We start from the raw sequence: 12148 nt of genomic DNA on the forward strand, positions 1-12148 counted from the left end.
AATCAATGAACCAGGTTCCCAAATTTAATCGAGCCCAGGCACATATTTTACATTAGAAAAATCTCACGGCAAACCAGCAAATAAAAATGTCACCAAAAGTTATCAGTACATTCACTTGCGAGTGAATTGGTGTTGTACCAAGCCGGTAACGCAATTCGGTCATATTCCTAATCGAATTTGAAATTACGTTGATGTTCGCTAAACCCACGGCGTTTTTTTAAAAATATATATTTGTAAAAAAACATGATTTAAAAAAAAAAGCCAAGTAAGGACTCCAAACTTGATGCAATGGGGTTCTCACGAAGTACCACTGTGCACTAATGGCGGTCTCGTTTTAATTTACACTTAAATTTAGTTGATCAGTTTGAAATTAATGACTGTTTCGTTAAAAGTTAAAGCAAAAAGCTGATTCCATATATATGGAGAAATTGAAGAAAGACAGTTCGTGGAAGAATATTCAATTGTTCTGGCTGTCGCTGTACATCACTGGCATAGAAAGATGAACAATTTGTTGTGAATGAATAATAATTTTCAGACCAATGCAGTCAAATTGGATGCTGGCAATCACTGGCATGGAATATGGTTATGTTCTTTCTTCGAGTCCCATAAGTGAGCAAAATTTGACATCAGTATACAAAAAAAGACAGTCTCTTATTCAAACATCATTCCATTTATTACAACAAATTATTAAATAAACATATTTACATAACATGGAAATAAAAGATTTGTCAAAACAATCACACACAAAAAAAATTGAACTTGTGGAAATGATATTGATATATTAGCAAACTGTGCCGTCCGTGCAGTCATATTAAATTCGGTGTTGAAATGGTTTGGCAGCTGTGTCGTCCTGAGTGCTCTTGGTTCAGCCGTAAGCATATTTGTCTGCAGCGCCTTTGTCGATGGGTGTCATCTGTCCGCTTAGCTTCATTAAAAGCTTCACGATAAGGCCGGCCTATCAACAATTACAACACACATTCATTATTAATGCCACGTAAATATTTCAAGTGTCAAAAATAAGATATTTGAACTAAGCAGTACCCATGCTCTCTGCTCCTGGGTTGTATTTGTAGACAGCATGTCAGGATTTGGCAACAGCTATGTAAATAGCGTGACACTCAACAGTAAGTCAACAATGGATGATAGCCAGCTTTTTGTGTCCTTTTTTTCCCACAGTGTTAGGAAAAATCTCCACAATGTTTGACTTTGTGACGCTCAAGTTGGTGCACCCCCGTTAATTTACGCACATCCTAAAAGAATAGCTTCCTCCATTTTTATAGACTGCTTTTACCTGCTTGGTGTGCACGATGAAATTCATTTTGTTTTCGCCGCTGTGTACTTGGAAGTACTGGTCAGCGTGTCCCAGCTGCCACATGAACGTGCCATACTCTAAGCTGATGAGAAGCGCCTGCGAGGCGACAACAAAGCATGAAAACGCCAGCAAATAAGATGGCGGAGAATATTCCGATAAGAAGACGCCGCACCTTGGTCTCCATGTTCATGAGGTGCAGCCCCTTGGTGTTGACGCCCACGTAGACACGGATGACCTTGTGGTTGCTGGCGCTTGCCTTAGTGTACACCTGGCCAGTGAAGAAGGCAGCGCCATATGTGGGGATGTCCCAGCAGTTCTGTAGGAAGAGCCGCTGAAGGTGGTGCATCTCCTTGCTCACGCCTTCGCTGGTGCTCAGCGCCTGTTGGCAAATGAAGTCAAAAGTTTTAAACAATGATGGGAAAACATGTCCAAACTTCTCAGAGGTTCCACTGTACTTTGTACTCATGAAGAATCCTGTTGGTCCAATGGTATGCTTTGCTTTTCACTTTTAATATCGGCACGATGGACTTGAGGTTTTCCTCACTGAAAAGAGCAGAACATGAGTAAAATCTGCGAATACAACAAAGAAAACATTCTGATTAAGTCATTGTACTTGAGGAAGCCTTGCTTGTGTTTCTTGCTCTCGTAGTTTCCGTAGATGATCTGCAGCAGGAAGCTGGCCAGCGTGATCAGCTTGCTGTCAGGAGCCGGAAAAAAGCCCTTCAGCAGGCAGTGCCGAGCCTCGTCAAACAGGATCAGGATGGCCAGCGGATCCTCCACCTTTAGGGAAAAAGGTGGAAAAAGTCTTTCATTGTCATTTTGACATTATGGAGAAAAAAAACAAAAAATCAAAAACAGTCTTTCCCCAAAGTTTAAAGCAATTTAGCTTAGTCAAGTGACCTTTTTCTCAATCTCCAGAGGCAAGCGGACGTCTCGGCGGAGGAAGAGCTGAGGCGTTTCCCTTTGCGGGTCGAGCACAGTCAGGTCTGTCACGATCTCGGTCCAAATGCGCAGGTGCTGCAGGGGCTTGTGGTACGGCTTCAGCTGCAGGTCTGTTACACACATGCTTGTTATTATTACAGTATATATTATATTCCCCTCAATTAGAAATCTAGTAGACCTCTTTAAAAATCATAAAACCAGTCAGTGACATCGAAACACTAGTGTACATCCTTGCAAAAGTTCAGCCTTACAAGGGCGCGTGCTTTTTAATAATTTATATAAAATGTCAGATAGCTTTAGGAAGTGCGCTCACGGAGGTTTTCAGAGCAGATCCAGATGGTGAAGTACTGCTGCGTCTCCTGGGACAGACGCATGCCCTCCATGATCTGCTGCACTGTGGTGTTGTTGCCATGCTTCAGCTCCACGGAGCGGTACGAGCCATCCATGCGATAGATGCGCACCTTCTCATACTGCAAGGGGAAAAAAAACAAAAAAAAACAAAATAACTGCTAGAATAGTTTCTGTGCATTAAAAGTGGCTGACAGTAGGAAATACCTCCCTCTTGTGGCCATTGTTGTAACTGCAGTGGGTGATAGTGGGACTCACCGGTTTGCTGTTGGCTTGTTGTAGAAGCTTCACAGTCTCCTCCCATTCGTTCTGCTTGTTCTCCTCGCACACTTGCAGAGGTGATCGCTTCTGCTGGTCTTCGATGTGCTAAAATGGATGACAACAAATATCAAAGAAGACATTAAGGTTGTGTAAGATGGGTAAAGAAATTTGCCCCCATGAATTTTACCAAACAACAAATAGAAGTAGCAAGGACTTTTTAAAATTAATATTTGGGTAAAAAAAATATATATATAGTGCCCCAAAATTCTGCCTAGCAACAAGTAGTTAGGTTTTTTTTTTTGTTTGTTTATTTGTGATGGGTATTTTTGGCATACCCGGTCAATCTCTGGGTGCTGCAGCAGGAGTTTCACAATGTCACCGTGTCCGCCTCTTGCGGCGAAGTGCAGAGGTGAGCTGAGCTGTCCATTCAGCAGGTTCGGATTGCATTTCCCCTTTTCCAACAGCAGGTTGGTCGCCTCAACTTTGCCGTGCCTGAAGGGACCAATAAGAAACATCAAGAGACAAACTGAAGTGACTTTAAGACGCCGCTTGGCTTTGTGGAGCCTCACCAGCAGGCGTAGTGGATGGGGGCCCAGTGGTCACTGTCCAGCTGCTTGACCGAAAAGCCGCTGTCCAGGAGCTTGGTGAGCAACTCCGTGTCTCCCTCACAGGCGCTGCGGTGCAACGGGAAGTCGTCCACCCACTGACGCTCCCTGCGAAGACAAATTGATGATAAATGGCGAACCCAGTGCAGGAGAAACTAAAATGAATCCTCACTTGTCCTCAGCTGTGCAGTTGGCGCCGTGCTGCCACGTCTCTCTTGTCGGGATCTGGATCTTGGAGTAGTCAGGTGCTCCCAGCCCAAAGTATGGATTGATGATAACCTTGTCCACCTGGAGGTACGCCGTTTAGTTTTTTTATTAAAAGTTGTTGGTAAGATTCAATTTTGGAAAGTGACAGAGTACAAATACTTTGTTACCATACTTTGAGTAAATAGATTTTCCTGGCATTAGTTTTACCCCATGTACTTGAAAAAGGCTTGTCATTGTTTTTAGCCTCCGCTAATGACGATATAAAGTAATAAATCCTTAAATAGAAAGAGGTTAAAGCCCCGTACAAAAAAAAGAATCTTTGTGTGTATATTAAACCTGGTCTCACCCGGTTGGTGTACTGCAGATCAGAGCCGTAGAGCGGGTTTAGGACGCACATGTCCGCCTTCTCCAGAGACATCATCTTGCTTTTGATCTCGAGCGCCGTGTAGCCCATGTGGAGGCCCTCGTCGCTCACTCTGCCCTCGCCGTCGTACGCCGGGTTGCTGACGTTGGTCTTCACCCTTTCAACGGGCGCAGGTCGGAACAGGGCCGGGATGGCGTGCGGCACGGTGTGCTGTTCTGCTAGCCACCTGGAAGTTATTAAATTAGAAAGCTGCATGTTTTGTAACATAGCCAAAAGGAATTGTTTGGAAATGTGTCTGGAGTTGTTGACGTTTTTAAAGGAGTGAGCAAACTGTTGTCATTGTTGTGCATGTCTTAGTGAGGACGTCAGGTCAAAAGTGTGCCCTTAGTACGGTATTCTGATTGACGGATTTGTGGTCTAAACATTGCGATTGCACAGTTGTATGGAGACGAATGGGTGCCCGCCTTGAAAAAATTTGAGGAAATATGATGCAAAATCCCAGCTCACTTGTCCAAGGCAAGAAGCATCCTTGCGGTGACAGGGCAGAAGTGGGTGCTGGTCTCGCTGCACACCCTCATGATGTCGTGCAGGCAGTAGAAGCTTGGGCCGCCCGCGTTGTGCGCCGGTTTGCTGTTGTCTGTTGAGAAGCATTTGTTTAATTATTTTGACATTAATACTGGAAAAAATGCAACACGGCAGCTGACGCGCGCACCTTTAACGCCAACTGGCACCACAAACAGTGACGCCTCTTCGACGTCATTGTCCGCACCCAAGGAGAACTTCTTTATGTGAACCACACGTTTTCCTGAAATACAAACCGGGTAATGAGCCACGTCTGAATAGCAAAGTGAATTATCCCATGCTCACCGATGAAGCTTTGATTGTTGGACAAGGGTTTGATGGTGTCTGCAACGTAGTCCAAGATGGATTTGGATTTGTCTCCTGCCGCTTGGATGGTGGTCACTGGGAGGACTTTCTTCCTTTTTTTCTCCTTCCCTTCCAAGGGCACTTCACCGAGCAGGATCTCAACATGGAGACAGACAGTTTTGCAGCTAGCCAGCTAATATGTACACGGTTTGTCCGAGTTGTTTTCAGCCTTGCCTACATACTGTAAAACAAACTGCGATAAAGCCTTGGGTCACTTTTCTTGAATATCTACCTCATAGGCTTTGGCTCTGTATTCCTTGGAGCTGAGGCTGACTTGATTCTTGGGCCGAAGGACAGCGACAAACACGTCCTCCAGGCTGTCCTCGTTGCCCATGGTGACGGCTTTCAGGGCCAAATGCTGTGGAGAGGCATGACTGGAATGCCACACACAGGAGAGATCTTTCTTTTCAATTGAAATCGGAATTACTAGCGCTTAATCTTGGTGACACATTTTAACCAATGAACACCTCTATTACGAGTATCCATCCATTTGCAAGTAAAAACATTTTTTTAGCTTTGTGCAATTGCCTGGCCGGCCATGTAAAGTTCTCTAGCTTGAATGCCAATTTAAATTCTTTATGGTTTATGCAGCGATCTTACTGTTTTGCGTCTGTAAAAACTGGGGGAAGATACATTTTTAGAACTTGTACTTGTTGAATTCATGGTGGCCACGCCCCGGAAACAGAATGTCTGTCGTTCTTACATGCTAATAACACATAAAAAAACCTCCATAATTTTGCATTTACCACAACGCTCAACGGATTTAAAGACACATTTAACTACACAATGTTGACTTATTTTTTACGACAAATAGACGGTGTTTTGCGGCCCTAGCTTGGATGCTACACTGCATCATCGATTTGGTCGAGTGTTAAAACTCATCGAAAAGCCACGCAAACTTACCACCAATTTCTCCCCACCGTCGGAGCCCTATTCGGGGTTCAAAGTGTCCGCCCTCGGCCTCTACGGGTGGGTTTCCGAGGCAGTTATTCGGGCTAAAAGTCGCCGCTGGCCTGAAATTTTTGGCCCCTTTTGAAAACAAGAGTCGCGGTGCGTTCAAATGCCGCCGAACCGGTCGGACAATAGATGACTGCGATAGCGTGTGAGGGCGAAACCTCATCTGTCTAGGTGCCTTCAGGTATCGAGTGCGGCGTTGTTGTTGTCCCCCCCTCCTTAACTATCGCACATATTTCAAATTGCTTAATATTTAATAATACGCCAAAATTGTATATACCCTGCATTTTGTCCAAAGTAGACTGGATTGCTTATCGGAGTGTAAATACGATCCCCAAATGAGTGTGCCCGTTTGTTGTGGTGGATACATTCCCGACCCACCCAAAATAGGGGTAAATCTGAAAAATATAAACTATATAAACACACGTTTTACCCCTCTCTAGTGCTGCTGACAGCGCTCGCCCAGACACTCAGACACAGACTGCTGACTTTGAATGTGACTTCACAGGCCACACCTCTTAAAGGCTTGACTCTGTGTACATAGAGTAGAATCTTTTCATAGAATGTTTGCAATTTTTATTGGTGCTCACATTTTTTTTTATAATCTGTTAAATTTAGAATTTGCTAAAACTACTAAATCAACCGGTTCATACAAACTTTGTATCTTTTTCAACAATTATGGGTGTGTTTGGAATGTATCTGAGATAAATAGTTGTGGTAAAACCCATAAAAACTATTGCAATTTTGTGGTTGATTATCTCCTATCTAACGGGGTAACGCTGTTTACATCAATAAACTCAGCAATATTTTATTTGAAGTGATTAGATCAAACAGTGAAAACAAAAAAAACATGGTTAACACTGTAACATAAAAAATAAACAGGGCTGAGGTTACACATGTTCTTTTGGTATAATAAGATGATTGGTCTGTGTTTCTATTGGTCCACAGCCGCATGGTGAGTCTAGGCTTTTCTGTCCTGATTCAAGGAGCAGGACTTGTCATCGGTAGGCGGGTCAAGATCTCTGGTGTTGCAGATGGCGAGCACCTCTTGCATCTTCTCCTGAATTTCGTGCACCCTGGCGGCCCACTTTTCGCGCACCTCGTCCTCGTCGTCCTCGGTGACCACAGTGTAGGCCATGAGTGCGATGAGGCCCATATGGAAGAGGTGTGCCACGTGTGAGCAATGGTGCTCCATGATCTCCGCGTCAGCGTTGCAGTTCTCCAGGTAGACCCTCAACAGGGGTCGACCGAAGAGCGAGCCGGCGCCCATCACGCCGCGGTAGTACACATCCAAGCTGGTGTCCATTTTGTCCCGTTCGTAGATCCGCTCAAAGTTCTCCATGTAACGCTGCGTGTTGTCCGGGTCCTTCTTCATCTGTGCCACCATGGCGTTGAAGGCGGCGTACTGATGCTTAATGTACTCCTCGTACTTGCCAAAGGTCTCGTTCACCTCATCGATCCGGATCTGCGTCAGGCACTGCTGGTTCTTCTCGGAGATGCTCTCCAGCTTGCTGTGGATGGCCTGGAAGTCCTCGTCAAGCTCGTGGCCCTCTTCGTCCATGAGACCCTTGCGAGCCACACCCACCAGGGAGGACACGATACCGAAGATGGGATCGATCGAGGAGGCAAAAGAGGACACCTTCTCCACGTAGGTCAGCACCGTGACGGCCGTCTTCTTCACCTTTGAGCTGTCTGCCATCTTGTTCTTCTCAAGCAAAAAAAATCTTAATTAAAGAACAAAAATGTAAACATACCAACATAAATTGCACTTAAATAATAAAACAGAAACAACAAATATTTTTTATGAAACGTAAATTAGTGCATTACGACTAAAAGACTTTTTAAATTACATTAAATGTAAAAAATTTTTTATTTTTTTTAAAATACGTAATTTTTTTCATTCAACCCATTTGTCTTCGCATCATTTTAAACTAATAACCAGTACAACACTGACAAACACTAAAACACAATTCAATCATCTCTTTGTCTGTTTCACCTCCGTCAATGAAAAATAACACGACTTAGGTGTGTCACCATGGAAACGAGTTATTTAGCAGATCACAAACACATTTCGCTTGAACTTGATATATATATAGTTTAGAAGCCCCCTTCCCACCCATTTCCTGATTACCCAAACAATCACTCCCACAGCTATTCCTTGCCTGTCAATCAACACTCAAAACACATCAGCAATAAAAACACAAATCTCCAAAGACTGTTTGTGTTTAATGTTTACTCACCAGGGATAAATCTGCTGCTATATTTCTGCCTACGGGAGCCGCCTGTCTGCCCTGGCCACCATTTTCCTTTTCCGGCCTATGAAGAGCAGACAGCCCCTTCCTGCCAAATAAGGCAAGCGACACCAGGAAGTGACACAAGCATGCTGTTTGCTGATTGGCTGATGTAAGTTCTGCACATCCCATATACTGACAGCCTCCTGATACACGCCTTCCCACAAACAGTCTGCAAAACACTAACCAAACCTGAGTAGGTGACCAACCACACTGGTTTTTCATTATTCATAACCAACGAACATCCTTACACACACCATAACGTGAGCCACGGCAAATTGGGATGCTTGCGTTTTAGCAATTCTCATCTACAAAAGTAGCTGACCAAAGGCCATTTTGTAAAAATCCTTTCAGGTCCATTTACAACTTCCTTCTTCCCCATCATATAAGTTATCTATGTCATATCTAATACAGAATCGTAAACTGCAAGTCTTTGGTGACCTGCTTTAATTCTGTAGTTTTCATATGAAAGGAATGCCCCTTTTTTTTTATATGCATACCGTGAGTACGCAGTCGGCACCAACAGCTAAATAAATAGTACTGGACAAGGACAAGGCAGTTATGCAATGTTTGAATTCCTTTTTAAGTGATAAAACAATAATCTCACATCTGCACACGTTTCCATGGAGAACACCATGGCAACGCACACACTTGTGAGGAGTTCTCATTCAATGTCTTTCTCATAAACAAAACAACAATTACAGTACGGTATAACTGACATTGAAGCAAGCAATAATGACAACAAATACGTGAGATGGCTGAATGCTCAAAACTAGCGGGTGATGAATAGGACACAAACAAACGCACACGCACACACACACACTCAGGCCCCTCACCTCACTATAGAGCTCAGCTGGTCAACTATGCTTTTTCCCACAATAACACTTGGTGGCTGTGTCCACTCCGGCGGCCGGACTGAAGCAAGGCTGAGCACCTCTTCTGCTGTCAGGTACAAACACCATCATAGCATCATCATCGCAAAATCATCATCATCGTTAACTTGCTGTGCTATAGAAAGCTTAAGCCTGCTATTGAAAAGGCCTGTCACACACAAGTGCAGCTGTCTGTTTTATTTTTTTCTGACTGAATGTCAGCCGGTTGGCGTAATTCAGGTTGAGAATGACGTCTCATCAGGAAGGAAGGCAGACATTTGTGAATGTGTTCAATTAAGGTTTGTCAGTAAAAGTTATATAACACAGCAACATCAATGCGATTCAGTAGTCACTAGCCCGTCGGAGAACGCAGTTATTTGGTTGTTTTAATACGCAGCGTGTATTCTCTTATTTTGTTTAGCTTGATAGTAAACTTCAACTGGATTTTTGTGAGTTGAGTGCAGTGATGCCAAATGCCTAAAATATTTGCTTTGTATTTATTGAATCCATTGCTTTTCACATAGAACTATATTTTAATTTAATGCTTAAATTGCAGGATAAACTTGTTGTCAGCACTGGGAAACAACTGGGAACATGGGGTGTAAATTCATCAAACTCCTGCTCCTTCTGGGGTGAGTGTTGCTAAAGACTCCATCTTTTGGAAGGACAATTTTTTTTGTCCCTTAAGTGACACGGCGCATTCCCTTGTCGATTGAACCTTCCTCGTCGTCATTTTCTAGACCAAGTTACTTTTGCCATTTGCTGTCACTGAGGACTTCCCATGCTCAAAAAGTCACCAGATGTGTTAATTCCTGTACCATTTTCACTTAGCAACATTTTGCAGCAATGTTTATCATGAATAGACCCACAAAAAATACATAGCAACTTCTATTCTAGTTTTAAGGTAATTTTGCTCATTTCGTTGTCCTTCAGAGACACATTTATGATTGGACAAATTTGAACCATGAACCCGACACATAATATACGTTTTCATTGCTAAGCTATTTATTTTTAACGGTAGTGTTGTATCATGATTTTAAATGATAATAGTATAATTATGGCACAAAATGCTATCTCTTGCGGTAGCATCTCCGATTTGAGCTTGTGCGCAATCCAGCGACCAGACTACGACGACACAGCCACCCCGGAGTTCCTCAACCCGTCCTGGATGGCGAGCATCCCTGACGAGCGACCCCTGTCCGAGCTCACCATGCCTAGCACGCATAACACCATGGCGCTTTATGGCGGCGTCTACGCCGAGTGCCAGGCGTGGAGCCTGGCTTCGCAGCTGCGTGCCGGCATCCGCTTCCTGGACGTGCGTGTGCGCCACGTGGAGGGCAACCTCACCATCCACCACGGGGTCGTGTACCAGCACGCCCATTTCGGCCACGTGCTAGAAGGCGTTCAAGACTTCCTGGCCAGTTATCCGAGCGAGACGGTGCTGATGCGCGTCAAGGAGGAGCTGAGTGAGACAAAAAACATCTACGGGGCCGTGGTGGAGCACGTACGACGCTACGCTCGATGGGAAATGCTGTGGCACAGCCGTCTGGTGCCCACCATGGGCAAGGCGAGAGGTAAACTCATCATCCTGCAGGACTTCCATGGGCCAGATTTAGGGATGCGCTACAACTCCATGGACATCGCCGATGACTGGAAGGTAAGACAAAATATCCTTTATTGATTTACGTGTTACAGCAGGAGAAAATCACGAGCATTGCCCTTTGGAAATTAAAGTAATCCCTAACTTATTTGTGGTTCACTATTTACCTATTTTTTTCTGTGGAATCTGTGGAAGTGGATGCTCTTCGTCTTTCTTGAATATATGAACAAAGTCTCAAGAAGCCATGCCCAAAAAACACAGGTCAATCATTTTGATTTGAAGCCATCATTGAAGACATATTTTGTCTATTTTCAAGGATCTTTCATACATAAGAGTCGAGACAGACGGGTAACAACATTTAAGTATTCGTCTTTGTGTGTTGCTGGTGCACGGCAGTGAAGTTTCACTCATCATGAAAAGGAAAAAAAACTCAACTCAATTCCACAAAGTCAAAGCTTGAATAAAACCGCTCAAGAGAATCTAAAGTAAATTAAAAAAAATCCAAAATATTTTTGAAAATTCCGCCTCCGAAGCCTGTTTCCATTAGCAACGTGAACGTTAATAGCAATCATTTGTAGACTCATAAAAAATTGTCTCAAGAAGCCATGCGTGAAATGACACAGGGGAGTCTGCCATTGTGAGATGCAAAGGCCATTTTAGGATCCACTCCCGGGGTCCTTCATAGAATCCGAGAAATTTTGTCGGATTGCCACCAAATTTGTTATATACAAGCCACATGGGCAAGGCTAAAAGGCAAATCATTCGGATGTATTTGAAGTAAAGCAGGCATTGTATTCTTGAAGGTTCCCACGCTTCTGCACGTGGAGGAGAAGTGGCAGAGTGTCTTCGAGCACCTCGAGATGGCGCCCACGGGGAATAAGGACCAGATCTTTCTCACTTACAGCAGTGGCGCCGGCGTCTTTGCCGTTCCGACGGCCGTTGCGCAGCGTGTCAATCATCAGCTTTACGACTACTTGAGAGCCAAGGCCGACCTGAACCAGCGCTTTGGGATCATATGCATGGACTTCCCCGCTGCTCCCATGATTCAAATTATCATCGACTTCCAGCTTAAGGCGGGAGTGGGCGAGCGACCTTCGATGCAGCCTGCTGTGCAAGTCTAATTAAAATTGGAGTTGTCATTCAAGTCGAATCATTTATATTACAATGATCATTGTAGACTTGATTGAAAGAGTTCAGTTTCGGGGTCACCATCATTTTTAAAAAAAATTCTTAAAACGACAAAACTTGAGCATTCTAAACTGTATTCATTTTGTGTTTTGAGCCAATAAAGCCACGCACAAATGCATTTTGTTCATGTGGCTTTCATTTGTTTGGCCTGTGATTGGTTTTTTTGTTGAACATAATCCTTGGCGACAGGAACTTTTACTTTTAATTTTAACTTTAACTTGGTTGCAATCTGACTTATTTTCTCAGATGGGTTCATTTTTAAAGGACCCCTAAAAAT

General features: G+C 43.8%; 3 protein-coding genes across 4 annotated transcripts; 1 reads left to right on the forward strand and 2 right to left on the reverse strand.

Moving 5' to 3' along the window:
- Positions 1 to 649: 649 nt before the first annotated feature.
- On the reverse strand, positions 650 to 6060 carry krit1 (KRIT1 ankyrin repeat containing). Its single transcript, XM_088278666.1, has 17 exons — positions 5870 to 6060; positions 5199 to 5340; positions 4907 to 5063; positions 4752 to 4844; positions 4547 to 4676; positions 4022 to 4265; positions 3641 to 3756; positions 3433 to 3576; positions 3199 to 3355; positions 2861 to 2968; positions 2568 to 2724; positions 2213 to 2364; positions 1926 to 2092; positions 1768 to 1855; positions 1485 to 1691; positions 1292 to 1408; positions 650 to 955 (listed from the first exon to the last, which is right to left on the reverse strand). The coding sequence occupies exons 2-17, from the start codon at positions 5298 to 5300 to the stop codon at positions 866 to 868; spliced, it is 2229 nt and encodes a 742-aa protein (XP_088134792.1). The 5' UTR covers positions 5301 to 5340; positions 5870 to 6060; the 3' UTR covers positions 650 to 865.
- Positions 6061 to 6712: 652 nt separating this feature from the next.
- On the reverse strand, positions 6713 to 8245 carry rpz2 (rapunzel 2). Its single transcript, XM_088318330.1, has 2 exons — positions 8161 to 8245; positions 6713 to 7644 (listed from the first exon to the last, which is right to left on the reverse strand). Exon 2 carries the CDS (start codon positions 7617 to 7619, stop codon positions 6882 to 6884), a length of 738 nt encoding a protein of 245 aa, XP_088174456.1. The 5' UTR covers positions 7620 to 7644; positions 8161 to 8245; the 3' UTR covers positions 6713 to 6881.
- LOC148321422 (uncharacterized) lies at positions 7803 to 11972 on the forward strand. Of its 2 annotated transcripts, none has more exons than XM_088318329.1 (4): positions 7803 to 8323; positions 9640 to 9715; positions 10170 to 10740; positions 11487 to 11972. In XM_088318329.1, the coding sequence occupies exons 2-4, from the start codon at positions 9678 to 9680 to the stop codon at positions 11802 to 11804; spliced, it is 927 nt and encodes a 308-aa protein (XP_088174455.1). In that variant the 5' UTR covers positions 7803 to 8323; positions 9640 to 9677; the 3' UTR covers positions 11805 to 11972. The 2 variants fall into 2 exon arrangements, with proteins under 2 accessions (XP_088174455.1, XP_088174454.1); XM_088318328.1 differs by lacking the exon at positions 7803 to 8323 and adding an exon at positions 8349 to 9160.
- The last annotated feature ends 176 nt before the right edge of the window (positions 11973 to 12148 follow it).

Source organism: Idiotropiscis lumnitzeri, chromosome 16 (genome assembly GCF_059441095.1).
Source record: "Idiotropiscis lumnitzeri isolate Australia: NSW breed Sydney's pygmy pipehorse chromosome 16, RoL_Ilum_1.0, whole genome shotgun sequence".
NCBI classification, from domain to species: domain Eukaryota; kingdom Metazoa; phylum Chordata; class Actinopteri; order Syngnathiformes; family Syngnathidae; genus Idiotropiscis; species Idiotropiscis lumnitzeri.

What these genes read in the sequence shown, in the direction of transcription:
- LOC148321422 (XM_088318329.1), top strand. Translation starts at nt 9,678, where the DNA reads ATGGGGTGTAAATTCATCAAACTCCTGCTCCTTCTGGG. An exon ending in AAACTCCTGCTCCTTCTGGG is followed by an intron (nt 9,716 to 10,169) that starts GTGAGTGTTGCT and finishes CTCTTGCGGTAG; the next exon opens with CATCTCCGATTTGAGCTTGT. An exon ending in ACATCGCCGATGACTGGAAG is followed by an intron (nt 10,741 to 11,486) that starts GTAAGACAAAAT and finishes GTATTCTTGAAG; the next exon opens with GTTCCCACGCTTCTGCACGT.
- krit1 (XM_088278666.1), bottom strand. Translation starts at nt 5,300, where the DNA reads ATGGGCAACGAGGACAGCCTGGAGGACGTGTTTGTCGCTGTCCTTCGG. An exon ending in GGATTCTTCATGAGTACAAA is followed by an intron (nt 1,692 to 1,767) that starts GTACAGTGGAAC and finishes ATTTGCCAACAG; the next exon opens with GCGCTGAGCACCAGCGAAGG. An exon ending in TCATGAACATGGAGACCAAG is followed by an intron (nt 1,409 to 1,484) that starts GTGCGGCGTCTT and finishes GTCGCCTCGCAG; the next exon opens with GCGCTTCTCATCAGCTTAGA.
- rpz2 (XM_088318330.1), bottom strand. Translation starts at nt 7,619, where the DNA reads ATGGCAGACAGCTCAAAGGTGAAGAAGACGGCCGTCACGGTGCTGACC.